General features: G+C 34.6%; 3 protein-coding genes across 5 annotated transcripts; 2 read left to right on the forward strand and 1 right to left on the reverse strand.

Moving 5' to 3' along the window:
- The first annotated feature begins 712 nt into the window (after positions 1-712).
- On the forward strand, positions 713-2221 carry LOC102618746 (probable membrane-associated kinase regulator 1). The gene has a single exon (XM_025102872.2). The coding sequence runs from the start codon at positions 846-848 to the stop codon at positions 1869-1871; it is 1026 nt and encodes a 341-aa protein (XP_024958640.2). The 5' UTR covers positions 713-845; the 3' UTR covers positions 1872-2221.
- Positions 2222-12577: 10356 nt separating this feature from the next.
- Positions 12578-13785, forward strand: LOC102610523 (uncharacterized). Its single transcript, XM_006489520.4, has one exon. The coding sequence runs from the start codon at positions 12719-12721 to the stop codon at positions 13532-13534; it is 816 nt and encodes a 271-aa protein (XP_006489583.2). The 5' UTR covers positions 12578-12718; the 3' UTR covers positions 13535-13785.
- Positions 13786-15066: 1281 nt separating this feature from the next.
- Positions 15067-20406, reverse strand: LOC102618091 (probable LRR receptor-like serine/threonine-protein kinase At1g67720). Of its 3 annotated transcripts, XM_006489287.4 has the most exons (9): positions 20061-20400; positions 19414-19957; positions 18782-19245; positions 18190-18325; positions 18034-18105; positions 17885-17953; positions 17484-17555; positions 15690-15758; positions 15067-15608 (listed from the first exon to the last, which is right to left on the reverse strand). In XM_006489287.4, the coding sequence occupies exons 1-9, from the start codon at positions 20131-20133 to the stop codon at positions 15566-15568; spliced, it is 1542 nt and encodes a 513-aa protein (XP_006489350.2). In that variant the 5' UTR covers positions 20134-20400; the 3' UTR covers positions 15067-15565. The 3 variants fall into 3 exon arrangements, with proteins under 3 accessions (XP_006489350.2, XP_052294053.1, XP_006489351.2); XM_052438093.1 differs by lacking the exons at positions 15067-15608; positions 15690-15758 and adding an exon at positions 16455-16962 and having other exon boundaries at positions 20061-20406; XM_006489288.4 differs by lacking the exons at positions 15067-15608; positions 15690-15758 and adding an exon at positions 16969-17162 and having other exon boundaries at positions 20061-20403.
- Between the last annotated feature and the right edge of the window lie 2337 nt (positions 20407-22743).

Genomic DNA, 22743 nt, shown 5'->3' on the forward strand with positions numbered 1-22743 from the left:
GAACGCAAGATTTTACATCTAAAAGTCAAATAAAAGATATATATAAGAGAGAATTAAAATTTCATGAGTTTAAATGAGGTTTTTCAAAATATTAAATGTCTAATTCATACATTATGATAGAAAAATCGTTTATCGTTGAATTATTATCACACGTATTTATTGTGAAATGATCGATCGAAAGGTATATATAACAATTATCTAAATGGATGAGAAGTATATACACTGAATCCACTAGAAATTTTCAAATCTTCTACATAACAAGTGTTGAGTAGGTAAACTAAGGGTGCGTTTGGGATTAAGGTGATGTAATTTTTAAGTTATAATTACTATGAAAAAAAACTATAATTATGAAATAAAAGTTAATAATATATAGTAAATATAAATTTTAAATAATAATTTTAATAAAATTATTAAATATATAATAGATTTTTCATAATATCAACATAATTTTAAAACTACAATAATTAATATTTATCAAATAATTTAATGCTATACTTTTTAAATTACAGTGCCGGACCTCAATTTCAAAGTCTCAACAACCAAGTGAGACTACGTATTACTCGATTTATTCTTTTCAACCTTTTTCTTAAAAGTATTGACAATAAAATGCCGACACGTGTCGAGAACGCACAGCCGCAGCGCGTCAAAGTCAAGCAAGACCTAACTCTACTACTCTTTTAAGTCACAGGTCACAGACACACAACATGCCATTATAAGAAGCGCCCATCTGATTTGCTGTCTCAGTTTTACTCTGAAGGCCACATTTCTCTCTTCGATACCATATCTCCGAAATATTTATACTTGTATTTGTTTTTTGGTTGGTCTTGATAATGTAGCAAACGAAGATGGGGAGGAGAAGGGCTAAAGATTCAACAAGATCTCAAACCCTACCACCCTCACCGTCCCACTCTTTCTCTTCTTCATCGTCATCCTCCTCCGACTTCGAATTCACCATCTCCGTTTCTCCCCGCAAATCTTCCTCCGCTCTCTGCCCCGCCGACGAGCTCTTCTACAAGGGCCAGCTCTTGCCCTTACACCTCTCCCCGAGAATCTCCATGGTCCGTACTCTCCTGTTAGCTTCATCGAGCACTTCTTCCTCCTCCTGCTGCGACACCGGCACCACCGCCTCACGTGACTCCACAGGCAGCGCCTCCAGCAACGACTCCAGCTCCTCCTTCAATAGCGAACTCGTCTTGCTCGCCGAGTGTGACTCCTCCAGGCCGAGTTCCGTCACCGAGGACGACGAGTTCAGAAAACTCAACGGCGGGTTTCAACAAATCAAGAAAGCCAAGTATTTTTCCCTGACCAGGCTATTTAGAAAAGAGAACAAAAATCGGCACGACCAAGAAACTGTCTCCGCTAATAATAACAACAATTCATCGGTGAAGAGAATGAGCGCTACGGCTAAAGAGGTTATAAGAAAGTACGTGAAGAAAGTGAAGCCGCTGTATGAAAAATTATCCCAAAAGCAACAGCAGAAAATGGGAGGAGGAGGAGGAGTTACAAATGCAACTTGTGTGGGATCTGTCAGGGATCAAATAGCGGTATCGGCCAAACATAATAATAATAATAATAATACAAGGAAAGAAAATTCTGGCGGATTTTCTCACTCTTTCTCGGGAAACTTAAGGTACCCGAGGAGGAAGAGCTGCGTTTCCAGCTGCCCTTCATCGATGAGGTCATCGCCAAGTCATTCAGGGATTCTTTCCCGGAGCGGGTTTTCAGGCGTAACTATCGGCAGAGTTGGTGGCGCCGGCGGCACGTACAATTCCGACGCGTCGTCAATGGAGGAGCTGCAGAGTGCGATTCAAGGTGCAATAGCTCATTGCAAGAACTCAATGAACAAGATCTTGGTCAGTAATGAAATTTGAGTAAAATTAATTTTTTTTAAATTTGACCTTTGCGACATGATATGACATCACTTGATCTAATTAATTTCGCAAATCAAGATCATGTTCATGTGTTAATTAATTAATTTGCTGCGTTGTAATCTCTGTCTTCATCCTCGTGTCCATTACGGCGTCGTTTGTGGTGATTGGATCGATCTTAGTGACTAACGTGAGGTTGTAAAAGAGCTGCATGTGAACTCCTTTTGTAACATAACTCATTTTGTAACTTTGTCAAAAAGTATTTGAGGTCTGTTATGTTATAGTCTTCTTCTTTGCAATTTGTAATAACTTTTAGGCTTCCGTTCCTTTTCAAAACTCTGCAATTTTCTTTTTCTTCCTCTTGCATTTCTGTTTCCGCCCCCTTTTTTGTCTTTATCTCTGTATATTTTGTCACGTTATCTGAGATATACTAATGAAATATTTATTTAAAAATATCAAATCAGCATATGGAATCTGACTTGGTGATTATATATTATAATTATATTTTCCCCAACAAGGGAGAAAAAAACACACACGTACACATGGGTTCGAATCATCAATTTGCGAAAGAGTTGATGAAGTTTCAGGGCTACGAATTTATGATTGGTGTAAGACGGTGGTTTTTATTAGTGTCAATGAAGTAGCTTCGAAGTTTCTCTGTTTAGTGCATTCCAAATTCAAAGTGTAACGCTCCCCATTCAACATTTGTAGGCGCTTAATAATTTAGATTCAATTTGCATACTATATGATTCTTCCCAGATTTTGTGTTTTGTACAAGGTTAAAATCGATAATTAACTGAGTCTTAACTTGAAGATCTTTAAAATATTAAATTCTTTCCTAGTGCGTGCATAAAATTACTACGAGTGAAAATGATTTTCAGTGAGAAGTTTTACCTCCATTTTGTAAGCTACTCAAAATATATGTTTTGTAAGCCACTAAGCTTTAACCTAGTAGTTAGAATTTATACCTCACAATTGTGAGGTTATAGGTTCAATGCATTGTGGAAGTTTTTTTTTTTTTTTAATTTGAGTAAGACAATCTTCTCCTCTTTTTGAAATATGAGTGGAGTAAAGAGGTTAAAAATTTGGGCGGATTTCATAAAAATTGATGTAAATTAGTCTCAGTAATAGTTTGATATGTAAATATCAGTTGTAATCTCATGTAATATAAGTTGTATTCTTAAATAATAATCTCATGTAATAAAATATATATATGTTTTGTAACTTCATTTGAATAGTGTTGAAGTTGTAGATTATTATATATATATATATATATATATATATATTTTTTTTTTTTTTTTTTTTTTTTTTATGACTGCGTCACTCGCTGTTACACTTCATACACCGAAGAGTTGAGGAGCAGCAAACGCCAATGATACAGTACTGATACGGAAAATTTATTATGTTTTATGATGAAATGAACTGATGACCCTAAAATTTCAGTATAGTTGTCGGCTTGTGAAGCGAGCTTAGCTTCAGCTGACTGGGTTCTGAAATCATCAGAACGGATACAATCAATATACTGAGCTGCTACAGATCTTTTGAAATCTAACTGGTATCTAAGGTCCACATACATATAAAGTATGTCATATTAGTAGGACCACGGACACAAATGCATGCATACAATGGACGACTGCCCGTCATCACTCGAAAAGATCATGCTATGCGCTATTGCGTGCAAGAAAACTTGATAAGAAGAGAGACGATGCTGGTGAAAAAGGTGCACATTTTTGTTTGTATAGAGTGAAAGTGTATCATTCTTTCAAAACAAAAATAGATAAACAAATAAATAATGAGAGTACATTATTATTATTATTATTAAAAAAAGAAAAAAAAAGGTTGAATGAGAGTTCTTGTGCATGAAACGGATGGGGTCTGGGACCTGGAAAATTTGTGTTCTTGGCCTATTTGAGCTTATCAGCTTATCAAGACACTGTTCGCTAAGCTTATCGTGATACTGTTGTTAGTGTCTCAAGGACTACATGTTTGTACGTGGTTGTTAATTAGCTCAACCACAAACTCTTCCTCAAATTAAAATCTGAGAAACAAAAATAATATTAATGATAATTCCCCCAACCACAATAATAAATCATCACTAGTTGATGACACTTAACCCAGGTGTCACTTCATTGGATTTGGATTTTCAATAGATATTAATTACGAGCAACAACACGATCCTAATATTTTTCTAGAGTTTATCAAGAGTCTAGTTTGCTAATTTCATAGGATAATAACTTAATTGGACATAGTCTGCATCAGAAATTTGTTAATTTATTTTATCCTATTTTAAAGAATAAAACTGCCCGCATTTTTCACAAGTATGGGACTCTGAACCCATGTATGCTCGGCCTCTTCGAGGATGGCATACTAACTTGAATGTGATTTTACCATGCATCCTGCTTTCTAAGGAATAGCACGACCAGGGATGGCCAAGAAAACATAACAAATTAAAGCATAAACCCTAGCTAGTATAATTTATTTGTTTAATTTAGTTTTGGCAAATTAAGATTGTAAATTTTTATATCAACTCCCCTTTTCCTCGACAATGCGATAACCCCAAATTTCCGGCACGAAGTTAAAAAAGGATTCTTGATCTTTTTGTTAAATTTTCATGCTCTCCAGTCCATCTACTAAACAGTCGTCACACTGTTAAATTCCCAAACACTTAAGTCGTATACATCAAAATATTTGATGGTTAACCACTCAACATCTCGCATATTAATGAAGGTCAAAAGCACTCGTGTTCATCTTTCTTTGTGTGGAATTTTCCTAACTTTTTGTTATAACGAAACTTCACGGCATGAAATTTTCCAAGAAGCCATGTACAAAGCATTTAAGACCATCTCATTTTTTAATTTTTTTTTTTCCTTATTGATGGATAAGTGTATGTTGTATGTAGACATTGGACGATGAAGATTTTTCAAAAAAGCACAAGCACTAAAGCTCAAAATTCGCCAAGCACGCAATATCATCCACCCTCGGTCTCAAGCAACAGGTGCCCCTATGAAAACGATGGTACGATGTTGCGTGTATTGAGAGTATTTGAAGTCTCAAGTTAACGTCAATGTTTTCGGATCTCCCCCCACTTGTCAATTAAAACAAGAAAAATACACGTATAATAAGAAGTGCAAGGCAACATGTCACATGATCTCAATTTTGAGGTGGTCCTGAAATTATTTTTTTTTTCACCCAATTTATCACATGCCTTGGCCGCAATACATGTTATAAGCAGCGGCATTTGAGGACTGATCATAATAGCTTCACTATCACACGTAAGATGTAACATCTTTACCTAGCTTTGAGTGTCAAGTTTGCCTTCTATTGAGATGGTGACAAGTGTATGACAATGTTAAGAGTTGTGTTTTCTACCTCAAATTTTCATATGTGATATTCATTAATTAGATGATAAGATACCGCAACTAATTCATTTTAAAAATTATCAACGATTCAATAAACAACACATCACATATTATATCATTTGAGATATAATTTTAGATAAAAATTTTAAAATGTTTATCGTAACGCTAATGGTTTCTATTGATATTGAAAGCCTTAAAAGCTTATTCAAAATTATATACCTTTAATCGTCATTTCTCTAAGAAATATTTTCATGTAGATATAAATATTTTCATGAAAGATTTATTTTTCATAAGATATTCATTAAACGGTCCTAGTAAAATATATATAAATATATATCCTTAAAGGTGAAGGATGATCCAAAAATAATAATAATAATCAAGTATTATGCCACAAAAAAAAGCTAGTGATTATGATTTGTAAAATGTCTGGTGATAATAGATGAAACATTATAAAGACGGCAGACCAAATAATTTCACAATGCTGATCGAGCAACCGGCCATGATTTTGCTCCAATTTTATTTTCCTGCTGTTTTAATCCCTAACAACCTTACAAGATTGTGATCATCTTATTGACTCATCAGCAGCTGCTTGACTGTATAATCCCATGGCAAATTTTGTAATTAAAGGCTAGCTATTTCGGGTCTATAGTTTGTCTAAAGATGTTTTATACTGTTCCCGAGTGGTACATTTTGTATCCCCAATTATCATATCAAGACATTTGCAAAAGCAAAATTATGGGCACATAATGTTCAATGCTGTCTTTGCTTCGCCCTCTATTATTGCTGGTAATTGTAACTTCTAGCTTCACGTACAATCCTGCTCCATGATAGCTGCCATTTGTATATATATATGTCAATTCAAAGAAATAACGAGTCAATATTTTGGCCTGAAACATCTTTCGACAACCCCAGTTTCGACTGGTGATAAGAGTCAATGTTTTGCTGTCTTTTTGGTTTGATCATATGCATGATCACTGATTTAATTGCATTTCTAGCTAGATGGCCTACAAGTTACATCATTACGTGAAGTTCTGATTTATGTGTTTGTAGATGAAGTGCCTATATATATAAAGGAGAGCTCATTATAGCCTAGTATTATTCTTAGTTAATGAAAAGTAATTAGCATGATTAACCATGCATGGTTTTATAACTCTTAATTCATTTTTTTTTTTTTTGTGTAGAAGTACCATCAAAGTGCATGCTTAATCTGATCTCTATCTACCTCTGCTATAATGATGTCTTGTTAGCATCTTCTTCCCTATCACTTTCAGTGCAAGTGATAATATATACTTCAAACCAAAAAAAAAAAAAAAAAATAGTTTCTCATTTTTGAACCAAAAATTCAGCACGATCAATCCTGCCACAATGGTAATGCGAGATATCAAAAATTGATTGTAAAATATCTTTTCCTTGATTGTCGTTAAGATCACAAATCTTCGGCTTTGATATCTTGGATCATATTTTCAATTGAAAGGTGTAATAACAAACAATAATTCTGGAAATTGGAAGGAAATTTAAACAAAATAAATGGATTGCTTAAACCAATAACGGCGTGCTCGAGAATGCTAGAGATATTGTAAAATAAAAATATTTCACGAAGTCAACGTTAATGAGACAACATTATTTTAATTAGTAGTTTATGCTAAGTTATGCATTTTGTCTTCACGCATTAAATATTCTGCGTCACACATAAACAAGAATATCACAGATAAAATGCATTATTGCCATGTTTCCTGCTTCAAGCATTTAATCATGTGGTTTTACTATTTACCTCACAATTTTTATCTTCACAAGAGGAAAAAAAATAATATTATATTAGTTATCAAACTTCTTGTTTCACAAGTTGACTGAATAATATGAATTAAAAGTTTTTGTTTTTTTTATTTTTTATGATGATATATGATGTGGGCACTACGGCGCTGTACTTTAAAAGCCAGGACGAAGATTATGTCGTGGACTAATGATGGAGTGGGCCAAGTCCAACTTGATAATAATCTATTTAGCGGCCCATGTCGACTCCTGGCTGTCCCAGACCGATCTAATGAGGATTTAAGTTGTGTGAACCGGTCGGACCGGCCTTGATGTGTTGACGGCAATTTTACAACCCCCACTGCACCATCACATTATGTGTTTTGGGATTTCAGTATGGGCATGAATATGAATGAAGTTTGATTGGACTTAAATATTAATGCTTTTTAATATGAGCGCTGCTATATACCCTGGGTCAAACTCCAAGTCAAGCCCTGAAGATTGTGAAACAACGCCGTTTTAAGAATTTTTTTTTCATTTTAAAATTAAACATCTACTGCTACGTTTCTCTTTCTTTTTTCATTTCGTTCCTTTTTCTCCCCAAGTATAGAGTATTGTTATCTTCCTTCACAGCTAGGGGTGACAAAAAAGCCCGGGTCGACCCAAGCCCCCAGGCCCGGCCCTAAGAAAAAAAAACATGGGCTTTACTTTAAAAAAATAATTTTATAAATTAGAATAATATAACTAAAATTGAAAAGAAATTTAAAAATAAAAAAGAAAACTTAAATTCTTAACTTTTAAATTAATTATGATTCAAAAAAGCTAAAATTATGATACTAAATTCTCTCTTTTGTGTCAATTAATTAAGAGAGCGTTTGAATTAGAAAATTCAGTATTAAAGAAAATTAAAGTTACGAGCTTTTATTTACTTTATTTATTATTTTAATTTGAAATATTCATTTTCTTTAATTTATCTATGATTGTAATAATTTGTTGATCATTAATTTATTTCAAATTTATAAAAATTTAAAAAATTTAAAATAAATAAATAAAGCCCAAGTCCGACCCGGCCTAAGCCCGCACGCTTAACTGACAGTGGGCCTGGACCTGGGCTTGAAAAAGCCCGGCCCAGACCCGCTGTTTGCCATCCCTATTCACAGCCCCATCTAATTCCTCTAAATTGCTTTTGAAAACGATGCATCACAGAGATGCTGCTTCTGCAAACGACAGATCAAGTAAATGAATGCACTTAAATCATGTAGCTTGGCTGTTTTTCAAAATCTACTTTTGCCTTTACTTTTGTATTGTTTTCAGAAGCAAAGTCTAAGGTTGAGATGTGTTTTAATAATCCTGATGGAAAATATTACAACGGTTATGGATAATTGAAATTTTGGTCCCTGAACACAATCTTTTTTTAGTTAAAAAAATTCAAAGATGATGTTCTCAAAGCACTTTTTTCCTTTTCCAAAACCAGGAGAGAGATTGCAGGGACTATGGCTGTAAAGAATTATTGTTTATAAATATATTTTTTTGCTATGATGGCTGTCGGTGGTGGTGGTGACGATGGCTGGGTACGTGTGATGGTGGCTGCCATGCGTGATGGCTGTCGGTGGCGGTGATGCTGATGGCTGGGTATGTGTGATGGTAGCTGCCAGTACCTATCGGTGGTGGTTGTCAGTGGTGGTGGCTGTGAAACGAAGAGGAAAAGGAATACAACGCAAAGGTTGTGAGACGAAGAGGAAGAGCAGGTAATTTGGGATTGCCGTTGTTTTTGCCTTAACTAAGTCAAAACAACGTCGTTTTAGTGAGATTGAAAACAAAAATAAAAATAAAAATTGAAACGGCTCGGGGTAAGTAGCATTTTCCTTTTAATATTGCTATGTTGCTGCCTCTTACTAATGATAATTGATGTCCTCAAAGAGTCATATTCAGTGACAGGGGAAGTCTCGAATTGCCGATATTAATTCCTATACCATGAAAGAAAGTTAGTGGCGGATCCTATGCAAATAGGGGGCTATATATTATTTTAGGATAATTCTGTGGGCTTTTATCTGACTTATATACATAAGTTATTCTTAAATGTCCTCTAAACTATCATTTTCATTTATTTCTTCTAATTTTCTCAAACTTTTTGTATCTTTTTATATCCATAAAAATATCAACCTTGATGGCTACGTGACATCGGGATCAATCGTTGCTAAAAAAGTCTCCATGGATTAAAAATAAAAGAGTGAAATACATTTTTTTTTCCTTAATCCAACAAACAATTTATTCTAATACAAACTTAAAATCAAACTCCCAACATGAGTACTCCAAATTATAAATAAGTCAAATCGACACGTTTCAACTTATTTCATCAAGAGAATTAAATCGTAGTGACGTAGTGTTGTACAATTCAGTCAACTCATATCAAGTGCTTGGTCCAATGGAATTTACACTATTAATTGTCCCAATTAATTAATTTTTCCACCAAAATACAAATCAGCCAACTCGACGGTCACAAAATCCTTCGTCAGTTTCCTTCTGATTAACAAAAATAATAATAATCTAACCTGGTCACAGTCAAAACACAGTGGGATCGTCCATTAATAACAGCTAACTATATATGTACTGTATAAATAGCTGAATAATAAACAATGGCAGCATTTTTTAGAGAAACAGACGACAATATTCATGTTAACAGCTTGGCTTTCGCGTAAAACCAGAGACCTAACCCTAATCCTCTGTGTAATTTAATCCAAATTGGCTCATAATCATACTGAATGGTCTCCCCACCCCAGCTCACTTATTTAGTTTTAGGCTTTTAGTGAAGCCACTCTTGCGTTTTGCAAATTTTGCACCGGAGTCTTTTCAGGGTCAATCGCTATTTCCCAAAAAACAACAAAAATTTTGTAGGCTCCATTTTGCTGAAAAGGTCGCTTGATCAGATGGGCCATATCAATTAGGGCACTTACTTTTGCTTCTTGTCCTTTTTGATCCATTTGCTCTGGTCTTCATAACTCCAGTAACACTAGCTGTAAATTGACCGTGCGAGTAGTTTTAATTCCTCATGTCCCACTTGTTTCAGACTTTCAGTGCATGCAAACAAAATTGAACATAAAGTGAAAAAAATACCATTTTTTTTCCTTATAATTTTAGACTAATCTCAAGTACATCTCGGTGGTTTTGACCGAGCATGAAATGTAGGTAAACTCTGGAAGCTAAAAAGTTAGTTAAAAATCATGAATTCATCAACAATTCAATCTCCCCTTCAAATTTGTGAAAAACTTAAAGACATTTATAATCTGTCGCATTAAACAAATTAATCGATGATATCTATATTTAATTCTAAAATATTGAAAGAATAACTTAGGTGTGGTGCTTTTAAAAAGAGAAAAATGAAATGAGAAAGTTTTAGGTAAGACAGTCTCAACGAGACCATCTAATAAAATTATGCTATATGTTTCAAATTTTTTTGTCATTACCATAATCGCGATCATAATAGGTTAATTTTAAACTGACTATTTATGTTGCAATAGGACCATAAATAAGTTTTAGGTTTGGAAGGCTCTGAAGCCCTAAATTTAGGGAGAAAAAAAAAATAGATAAGAAAAGATATGAATCTTAATTGAAATTTAGCTCAATTTTGTATGAATTTTATATTTTGACCCATCAATTTTACATTTTTCAATTGTGGTCTCTCATGGTCTGTAATTTCTCTGTTACCGTCCCTGTTAAACCAAAATCGAAGTTCCACGCCGAGCAACTGGCAAGGCTTTTCTTGGACATGCTGAGGAGTAACGTGATTCACGTGTCTCATCTAATACTTTCACAGAATCAATTAAACATTTATAATTTACGGCTTTTGTCATAAAAAATTAGAAGAAAAAGAGGCAAAAAAGGAATCCATACATAACAAAAGCAGTAGACAAAAACAGAGCGAACATGATTAGTTAAGATGAATTTCCTTAATGCTGATTTTTCAGAGCAAATCAAGATTGAAGTTAATTGAAGTTAATTTTGGTTAGAATCTCACAGTCACATGTTCGGTTTTGTTGTTTATTGATCAGTTAGCTCCCTGTCGAAACTTTAACCCTATTGTCTCCTTCACTCAATTAGAAGACAGAAGAGAGCCAACAAGGACCACAGCAAAATGACCAATATTACAATCTTATGAATTCGCACATTTTAGTTTATTTTAAACCCAGATGTATTTATATAGTATTTAATTTTATTAGCTGTCTGGATTTAGTTATAGGTGCCCAAATCTTAATTGAAGCTTTTTAAAGAACTGGGCATGATATCTGCCGCTTGAAATCTTTTTCAGAATTGACAAGAAAACCCTTCATGCCTTGGGAAAATTAGAGAGTGTGCCGGTAATTGCAAAGCTATATCAAAGGGTGTATCGGTCAGAGAAATTGCATTGTGCATATCTATGATTAAGCCGTCACATGGCTAGAAATTACTCTCATGTGACCACATGCGTGGGACTCCTCCCATGTTATGAACCTAACCTGCATCCAAATATGGATTATGGAGTCAAACTAACAAAGCTTTTCTCTCTTGACTGATCCCAAATTCAGCACTTAAATTAATTACCCTCAGCTTCAAAAGATAATCTAAAGTTCAAATTTCATTATACTAAATTACTTTTGCAGCGGTAAAGCCCACTACTCATCATGCACACTCCTGAATTTGCGTTTTGTTTTATTTTTGCAATAGAGTTTTTAATTATAATTTCATTTAAAATATTTGGCCTCAAAATGAGTAGTGTCTATCTCTTAATACTTTTTTTTAAAAAAAAAGATCAACAACAAAATCTTACACAAGCAGAAGGCTCAAAATACCTACGTGCGTGGATTAACAAAAATAGTGATTTATTATTGTCCAAAACCTCATTTATAAATCTCATTCATACTTTTTTTTTCTTTTAAAAGGTTAGGGGATAGACAAGTTCAAATATATTTTTAACCCTCTAACTATCCATAAGAATCGAACATGGGTTCTAATAGAGACTATAATTGTACTGCAACCATCCCAACCACACCCTTGGGGGCCATTCATACTTGTTAAGATAATAGGGGCAAAAAATTAAAACTAAGTTTATCGATTATCAGTATACTAAGTAGGGAGCGAGTACCATCAAATTCAATTAAATTTGGGGGGTTTTTATACTAAAAATTTGACATACATTATTTAATGTTGAAATTCTTTCTTTTTTTTTTTTTGGGTGGAGAGAACACGTTTTCCTTTCTAAATTTGAATTATGTGATTTATTTATTTATTTTTTTTCATTTACCTTGAAATACTACAGTGAAAGCATAAAGGTGTCTTGTACTATAGGCCGAGTTGCTAAATGATAGAAAGCCATCATTTAGAATCGCATGCAAAACTTTTTTAAGGTTAAAAAAAGATAAAAAGTTTATTGTCATTTAGTTCCCAAGGTGTCCATGTGATGTTCCCATATAGTAAAACACACCCTTAACTCAGTTGTTTCGCCTTCACCAGACCACTTAAATTTTTAATAATCTCTCACCGTCCAAAAACATTTTACTAACAATTGCAAGACATAGTGATTAAAGTTTCTACAAACTAATAATAAGACCTCCCCTTTCCCTTTATAAACCACCACTATCTCATGCATTTCTCATACACCCCACCCCACTGCTAGCTCACTACCAAAAAACCAAAACCAAATCGCTCTTCATTAATATCCCTTCAAAAATCCCACAAAAAGGAAAAAAAAAAAGAAGGAAAATCAATATGGTTTCTGTAGAAATTGCTCAAGCTGCTCAACCAGCCAATAGATCTATTATTAATGAGCAACCCACAAGTCCTAGAATTTCGTTTTCAGCTGATTTTCTTGATGAGAGCAACTTCATTTCCATTACTCCTCAGTCACAGCAACATTCACATCAAGGCCAAAAAGATCAAGAAAAGGCGAGGCTGCAGGAAAAGGGAGGAAGAAATATCGCTGCAGATCCTTTTGAGTTCCTTTCCAACACCAGTGATGTGAGTAGCCACAACATGTTAAGTGCTGATGAGCTTTTCTTTGAAGGGAAGCTTCTACCCTTCTGGCAAATGCAGCATTCTTTAGAGAAGCTCAACAAAATCAGCCTCAAAACAAAAGACTGTGAAAAGGAAGAAGACGAAGAAGAGGCTATTCATATTAACAATGATAACCATAATCAAAACAAGGAAGCTGCTGCTACAGAGGCAAGAGTAAGCTGGTTTGTTGATGATGACCCATCACCAAGGCCACCAAAGTGCACCGTTTTATGGAAAGAGTTGCTTAGGTTAAAGAAGCAACGTGCTTCTTCATTGTCACCTTCTTCTTCTTCATCTTCAACATCATCTTCTTCAAGCTCCTTAGCTGATATCGTGACCAAAGAAGATGGGAAAGAGGGTCCCGGGAATAGAGATAATAAGCATGTTAAGAGAATTAAAAAGGGATTAGAGAGAACAAGATCAGCGAGTATTAGAATTAGGCCAATGGTAAACGTGCCCATTTGCACGGCAGTGAAGAGCTCTGCAATGCCACCTCTGTTTCCTCTTAAGAAAGGAAGATTAGAGATATGAAGTGAAAATGAAAGTCGTGAAGAATGAGAAATTTATTAGCAGAAAATTCCAATCTTGATATGCAGTATTATTGTCTAATATGTTGTATTCATTTCCATTTTCATTTCGTTTCTTCATTTGAAAATTTTACAAATTTTCGCTGTTCCTTTGCTTAGTAGATTAATGTTGATAATGTTGGATCTGAGATGTATTACAATGTACATTCTGACATTTAAAAATGTTATTGGTCGGTATTAACATTTCTTTTTCTAGCTTCCTTACCGTATTACAGAAAATGAAAATTTCACCCTTCATGATTTTTCCACCACTTGGGTCTCTTACAAATTAGCATACAAACCGAGTTGGATAAATATCCTACATATTTTGTCATGCATGTATTGTTTGAATGTCAAATTTATCATCCCAAAATATTCTTTCTCTGTTAGCGTTTTAATGCTCCTCCCGAAGGATGAAAGTGTCATTCTTACGACTTACTAGTGTGATTTTGAAAGAGCTTTGTCTTTGGCTGTGAAGGATAGGAGATAGTAAGTAGGAAGTGAGCAGTCATGGCACATGCAGGATGCAGGGATTCTGAACTAAGGGGTCCTACGAAAGGGATCGACTAAGAGCCAGAGGAATCAGATTCAATGGCTTTAGTAGCTTTGCACCAATGAATGTTGAACTATTTTGGGTAAAGGAGCAAGGTCTGGTACACCATATGCTCTGATTCTCCGTTATAAATCAGAAAGGATGTTATCTTCTGCCAAAATGGAAGCGGTGAAAAGGAAATAAGTGGGCTATGATGCTTCTGTAAATCTGACTATACAGTATAACTATAATCTACATGAAGTTGAATTTATTTCTTTATTCAATCTTTAAGAAGCTTGCCCAGACAAATCCAGACCCACATGGATGATGGTTCTGGTGAATTCAATAGGGATCCTTGCGTTAATGGTTGTAAGAGAGAATAAAAATTTGAATGGGGATGGGCATTTTTGCCCAAATCGATTCGGTTCACGATGAGGTGAAAAGGGTTTTTTGGTTCGAGTCTTCAAAGAAAATGAACCAATAGTTGTGTTGGCATGCTAGTATTTGTTCAAAATTTTCCGAACTCAGAATCGCCCATCCCTATATTACAGCTCAAGATCTCATTTATATCTCAAATGTGGTGACTTGACAACTCAACTATGGCTTGCAATCAATTAATGTCAACTTTTAGAGAGATACTGATTGATTAGAAGTTCAAATTTTGATAAATTAACATGAGTTTTCGTTTCTTGTTCAAGCAAGAATAAAAGATTAAGCGCTTCAGAGGAGTACATGCCACGAAAGAAGTCCTAATTATAGAATTTATTTATAAATATTAATTGTAATAACTACAGTCTTGTATAACAGTATTAAGAAAAAAAGAATAAAAGATTAAGCTCCCAAGAGATCACTTAAAGAAAAAGCATATTTAGATGGACACTGCTAAACAAAGAGAAATAAATAATTTTAAATGTCTGCTATGTCAATCATAAATTAGTAGCTAAGCTATCGGCCAAATGGCAGCAGAAGAAATTAAAAAAAAAAAAAAAAAAAAAAGCCTATTTGCATTCAAAGTATGAAGTCAAAGACAATGAGAACAAAAACCAACCACATCATAGTATGTGTACAGCGATAGTCGGAACATAGACATTACAATAATGCACATACATAAGATAAAAGCATATTTTCACATGGACAATTGTGAAATAAAATCTGAATACTAGATCAAGCTAATGCTTGGTAAACAAAAAGAATTAGACTACATATGGACAAAAAGAATACAATTATGAAGGCTACAAACTGAATTTGGGAGATTATAAATGGTCAAACTAGGCAAGACGGAGCATTTGAACTATCAATTCCATGTTTAGATATCAGATTATAGTGAAGCTTTCAGCAAAATTTTCAGAACCACATATAATGCCTGGGCTCTTTGCGGAGTAGTTAATATTCACACAAATGGTTGAAATCAAGTTTCATGATAAATACAGCAGTGTCCATTTACCGTCGAGAGTAATGATTTGCTCAAGAAGGTGGTGGAGAGGAAAGCTGATTCCCAGGAGAAGTCCTAGTAAGTAGATTAAACCAATTAGCTTAAACTGGTGATCACAAAGATGTGAGGATTATGACCTGTAGATACGAAACTTACTTAAGGTTCAATCCAGGTTTGATAAGGCTACTTGGAATTTGACCGGTCAGATTATTGTTTTGTAAGAATCTGAAAGGCAAAAGAAACTAGGTTAGGTACATGAAGAACCAATTGACACTTTCCACATAGGCAAAACAGTAATAATAATCCAAAGGGTACAGAACAAAATGTCTAAATCTGTTGTCATGTACCGTATTGTCTGAAGCATACTCAAAACAGAACAAAACAATGACATGGATATATAGCAAAAATGAGAATATATTTACATATCTATCACCAAATTTAAATTCTTTTGAGGGAAAGTTCAGATTTTGCATATAAAAGCATTTGCAAGATTCAACAATTACCAAAGTGGAAAATAATTGACTTTTGTTGATTGTTGAATAAAAGAGCAAAAACTCGATACAGATCTAACATCTGTGTTTGACAAGATCACTCCATCTTATAATGAATCACAGAACATGGGATATACCAAATGATGGCTATTCTACACCAATACATAAAACTTGTACTTGGCAGAATTTTGCAATTTCTATATGTTATTAACGGCTCCATAAAATCCTAAAGATACCAACCAGTTGTTGAGATTCTGCTTATCAAACATTTCTTTTAAAAAATAATCTTATAATTATTGTTCTCAAGCTAATCTTACCAGAAATGTTTGTTATATCAAATATAAGGGTCCAAACCATGGTGAAGTTTAGCATGATACAAATAAGAAATTTTATACAATAAGTATATATATACTATGAAGTTATTAAACATGTAACAAAGTTCCCTAATTGATTATGAAACAATCTAAGAAAATGTAGAGGACAAGATATTCTACATTCTAATCAAATGAAGAAAACATGTGAGATTCAGCAAGGGATCATCAATCTTTAAATCATTTGAATTTCCAGCAGGAATTACAATGTCAGTTCTTTTCTCTGCTGGTATTTTCTTGACATTACAAGCCAGCTGAAACAAATATCCATGAGATCTTGCCAGGATGCTAGTCCATTTAGGTTTCTAAAATACCTAATTATAAATGATTAATAGTAGCACTAGGATTAAACCAAGTTTCAGCAAGCAACTCTTCGACTGGCTAGGGCCTTAGATACAGCACTTGAGGATTCATTCTCATCACTCTCAATAAAACACTTATTCTGTTATCTATTTTATCAGCAATATGGACATAGATGCTTCTACATACACTGTGTGGAGCACTGACAATGAGCACCATATTACTTGTAATTTTGCATGTTTGCCAGTAATGCTGATAGACTGTCCACTGGATAAGGAAATGACAGAAATGCAAAAATCAACTACAATAATGGCTTGTACGAAATCAAGGCTTGGATGTATAGGTGAATGTATCTTCTTCATTCTGCCTAAACAGTTGTACAAAAAGTTGTAAAAGGGCAGGTACAAGTGATGTGACAACAAGAGTAGTAGATCTGTCTAAGTAATCTCTTGCATCAGAGGCTTATCCTGCAAATTGCGAAGAGTTTATCACATCTGTAAAATTGCAGTGGTTCTAAACTCTAATCGAGCCTTGGTATGGTTGTGGGAACCAATCCCTGATTTAGAGAAATCTCAGCTTAGCTGTAAATCCACTTACTAATTACTTCAATTCAAAAACACTGCTTGGGAGTTTTATTGATTCAGAGAAAAGCAACAAACAAGAAGCAACCCATAGAAGAAAGACTAAAGTAAGGTTCATATGTAGTTTGGGTCGAGCCATTATCACTGGCATTCAATGATAGGGAAAGGGAAAAGCCATGCATAATATGTTATAAGAGTGCGACTTACAGTTCACGCAAACTTTGAATCTTTCCTAGGGACAAAGGAATCTCTCCACTGAATTGATTGTCTTCCAAATGCCTTTACATGGAAAACAACAAAAAATCAGAGAAAAGGAACTGAATCCCCCGCGACAACAGAAAAAGATATATTAGGGTTCTAGATAATTAATTAGTACAAACTAACAATAGGCAGAAATATTTAACAATGAACAAGTAGAAATAAAGTACTTTTTCCAAAATTAAAAAAAAAAAAAAAGAAAAAACTATAGGTTTAACAAATTTTACGTTGCTAGATACGATAGCACTGTATATGGGGGGTTCATGATAATGGTCCATGTCCAACCATATGACCTACTTTAAGCACAACAAGAAATGTTTGACAGAAAAACATAAGAGAAAAAAACTTACAGTGTCTCCAGCCTCATTAACGAACTGAGATCAGGTATTGTTCCAGACAGGTTATTGTTTCCAAGCCAGCTGTCAAGGGGATGAACATATGAATCAGCATATAATTATTCCTATATTCCATTAACCAGAAATTTAATTCGACAACTTACATGCCACTTAATGCTGTCAATCTAGAAATGTTGGATGGCAATGATCCTGAGAGGCCCATATTTGTCAAATTTCTGAAAATAATAGTAGGATTTTAGAGAAGCAGATATGAAAATGCATAGACAATAACCAAACTGTCATATCTAGTCCCAACTCACAATGTAACTATGCGAATCCGGCGATCGTAGGTGCATGTAATTCCAGTCCATGAATAACCATGGGGCAAACAAGGATCACCACTCCAATCAAGTGGAGGGTTCTGAAGACTGTTTCTTAATGTTTCCAATGCTATTACTGCAACAAGAAATGAAGGACCATATAATGATACTATCACTGCAAATGACAGATTCCATCATGTCATAATAAACATTTAGCTACCCCATCATTTTGAGGCTGAAAGGTCTTTATCCATCTGAAATGAGACAATTCTATTAAATGATGAGAATGTGCTCAAATATTCAGAACACTAAGTTGAAATTTCTCCGTTAGATGAGCCAATAGCCATACCTAAATGATCAGGCTTGGTCATATGCAAGTCAGTATAACCAATGGGATGAAGAGTATATGATTATAAGTTGCATAACAAATAACTTCTTTGCTTTCTTTTTTTCCCTCAATCACATCTATTCATCTTCTATTATTTTGTTTAAGAACGACAGATACTTAGAGAAAAATGAGAGTTCAACAGGGGCAACAAAAGTAATTTTCACTTGTCTCAGTAAAAAGTTCAGAGATTGTTAGTAAGCATACCATCTCTAGTGAGAGTTCTTCCTCCAAGTTCCAACACTTGGAAAATCTCTCCACCATTGATCAAAGGACCTTTGTTTGAACCAGGAGCAGGATTCAAAGTGATATTTGTAGCACCAGAAAGAGGCCAGTGTGTAGCAAAGACAACAACACCATCTGGAGTCACATTCAGATTTCTGTGATAGGGTATGCCATTTATAATTATGTCAAACACCCTTGTTCCTTCCCGTGAAGATGAAGGATTATCTGCAAAATAAAGAGCAATGTAGTATCTTGAGCTTGACAGAAACACTGGAGGCCAAGTTAACTCCATTCGTTCTGCTGGGCGTGTTGCCAATGCTGTCTTAAATATTTTCGAAGGAGGAAGATTCCAGAAACCAGAAACAGATACGTTTAAATTGCCGGGTTCAGGTTTTTTATTGTCAACTAATGGTTCCCAAAACCGATCAAACGGATCATCAGGATATCTGCAAACGCCAAACTTTCGAAATAAGAGAAAGTGCTTAACCAGGGAAATTAACCTTCAATATCATTATGTTATGAAGCATATTCAACAAGATGAAGTATTTACAAACAACACAAAGATTAAATTAACGTATAATTAATCATTAGTATTAAGAAATTAAAATTCTCACCGAATGTTGTCTGCTCCACTGTATCCAAAACTATGCCTCGCTATCAAGCGGAGTCCAAACTTGCCAAAGTCGGTGCTGTTATAAACCGATTCTTCAAGAGGCACGAACTCCAGAGCAGAAATAAACGGGTCGGAATCCGTATAATTATTCGACCCGATACACAGACTCATATGCTTCCCTTGAGCCAAAAACACTCCTTCATAATACGACGCCAAACCATGCACATAATCCACTGTCGTATTGACCTCGCTCCAGAAAGTCCCGTCGACCATCTGGTCAAAAACCGGCGGAGAATCTCGGCCGTTGACTCCTCCGTAGAAGTACGTGGTCCTCACCAAGTACTTCCCCCCGCGAAATACGGGAACGACGTAACAGAACTTTTGGTGCAGTTTGTTCGGAAACGATCGGACGGTTGAGAGCGTAGGTACGGCGACAGCGACCGTCACGTTCTTGGGGGTCCCACCAGTGATGTAGTCGTTGTCCGGAAGCCATTTCAGTCCGTTGATTGTATAAACGTTAACCGTACCGCAATCAATTAACGTACCTAAAATCAATTTCAGGAAAGAAAAAATTACAAATTGTTTTAGAAATTTAAAAATCAATTAATTAAAAACAAATTGTTTTCGGATTAGGAATCGAACACTTACCAGACGGAGATTGAGAGGAAGAGAGGGAGAGAAGAGAGAGGAGCGAAAGGAGGAGAAGGGAAACGGAGGGCATTGTGGAGAGAAGAGATAAGACATGAGAGAGTGAAGAAGAGAGAGCGGTGTCGTAGGTGTTTGTTTGTTAAAGCTGAATTGGTCTTTTTCTTTTGAGTGGGGGGAGTTGATTCAGTCATGCACACAAGCAAGGAATTGGAGTTGGGGGAAGAGAAAGGAATTTTTATTTGTTTTTTTAATTGTTTTTGGTCGTTTTGGTTACGCGGGAAAATTGAGGGGCCGGGTCAGGCCAGGTCATTGGAGGCGGTTAGCGTGCTGAGTTGGGTGCGTAAGTGCGTTGGGTTAGGTAGTCACTTGCGCTAGCGAGTGGCGAGCGGTGACTGATGGAGAGGGATGGCCGTTACCATTTTGTGTGGATTCGTTCTAATATTAACGGAAATGGTTCCTCGGTGCTAACGTCGACATAACGTTATAACAGATTAACAGTCGTCTCACGCTTTTTATTGTTTGTTTATTTATTTATATTTAAATTAATTGGATATTTGATTGTGTAATTCAGTTATAGGAGACTGTTAAGAAACCACTTTTTTTTTTGGGAGGCTAGGAAACCACTTATTCAATATAGATCCACCTAATCGATAATGTTTCTTTAATTTTCACACCAGATCGTTTTTCCCTACTTCCAAGTTAATGACTCGGGTGTTCTTCTTGTTGTTGTTGTGATTTGTGAATTCTTTTTCAGATTACTCCCACCATTTTCCCAACACCAATAATATGATTGAAAAACAGGATTATTTCTGTCCCATCCCTAAATGTTTTGACATTTTTTACCGCGCCTCCAAATCTTTTGCCCCGTTGCACCACGCCCCCAAGTTCATTAATTTGACTGTTTATTCTAACAATCAAATGATAAATTTAGAAATTTATACCTTAAATATTAATTGGTGGTGATAAATTAAATTTATTTGATAAGTTAATTGACGAGATTATTGTGTAACTACTATTAGTAAATGAGTTTAGTGAGTAATTTAGTGGGTTCAAATAACTTCACCCATTATTGAATTAGGTTTTGATGTCATTTAATTCTTTTTCAATTTCAGATAAAGGGGCATTTTGACGTTTAACGAAATTTCAAATAGTTTTGTTAAAATAACTATCAAATTAATAGAAAATGAGGGCCCGTTTAAAATTTTGAAACATTTGGGAGTAGGGTGGAAGTAACCCTTATATAAAAAAAAACAATTATAATAGAACTACTAAAAATTCCATGTTTTTTTAATCCCTACTATGGTAAAATTATACAATTTGTTACATTAATATGTGTCATGGGGATTTAGTTTAGAATATCAAAATATCCAATTTAAAATACTAGCTTCTTGAATGGAAAGACAATTTTACCTGCCAAGTGAAGCCCCTTCATTGATTGTAGGCCATATATTGAAATTTTGGTTGGATATTAACTACTTTTAAGATATAATATTAAAATATTTGATAAACACTTGTTATTATAATTTAAAAGTAAAGTTGATTTTATATCATATTTATTCGATGAATCGACGAAAAATCTATAATATCTTTATATTTTTGTTAAAATTATTATTTAAAATAATATTTACAGCTCAAAGTCAACTTTTACTTAAACTATTTTGTAACTACATTTTTTTTTTGTATAACACCTCAATAATAAACAAACCATTATTTACAACGAGGGTCTCATGAGAGAATTAATAAGGAGTAATAGATCACACCATTAAACTCGAGGTCTGAGTTGCTTAGAAAGAATATTAATTAAAAGACCAATTGAAGGATTTTATAAAGTAATTTTACAATTAAAGGACCTTACACCATATATATTTCTTTTCACATTTATAATTCATTTAGAACTATTGCATTGTGATTTTAACGCTTCGACAAAGAAAAGATAAAAATCTCTTCTTTCGGGTGCTGGTGTCAGTAAAAGTTGATGAGCAAAATTGATCCCTAACCTCTTGTTTCTACCAGGCCAAATCAACGGGGTGGGGGACAAGTAAAAGTGATTTGGTTAATTAGTAATAATTAGTTAGCTAATCGGTAAATCAAATATGTTTAACTGTTGTGATTTTAAACAAATAAGTGTTATGATAATTGAGTAAATAACAACTTATACGAAACAAAGCGGGTAAAACAAAGTATTCATGATTGTGCTTATGTGCAACAATCATTGAGGTACTTGTCCATAACCAGTTAATTATATAATTTTATAAAACATAATTAACCAATTGATTACTATTTAATTGCTTAAAAGCGAAACACGGGCATTGATTTTGTTGGGTCATCCTAATAAGCCATGTAATCCAACACAGTTCAATAGTGGGTCCAGTTTCTTGAAGTGGGCCCCATGCCATCCCCCCTTTCCTTGTCTTTCAACTCGATCCTGCCATCGGATTCTCCCCAATCCTGCGGGCCAAATCCCAAATAACATATTCGGATTTTGACATTTGACATTAGAGGTCTCCACTCTCCAACCACTTCCTAGAAGGGGTCAAGATTCCCGATGCAATTTAAATTAGCAGCCAAAACGTTAATTTTGGGTTAATTTTTACGGTAATTTGCAAACAAAATAATTGTATAAATTGTGGGTTAGTTGCAAGTCATTTGCAGAATTGAAGATCATTTTTATGTGATATTTAAT

The sequence above is a fragment of the Citrus sinensis genome, chromosome 1 (assembly GCF_022201045.2).
Source record: "Citrus sinensis cultivar Valencia sweet orange chromosome 1, DVS_A1.0, whole genome shotgun sequence".
Classification (NCBI taxonomy): domain Eukaryota; kingdom Viridiplantae; phylum Streptophyta; class Magnoliopsida; order Sapindales; family Rutaceae; genus Citrus; species Citrus sinensis.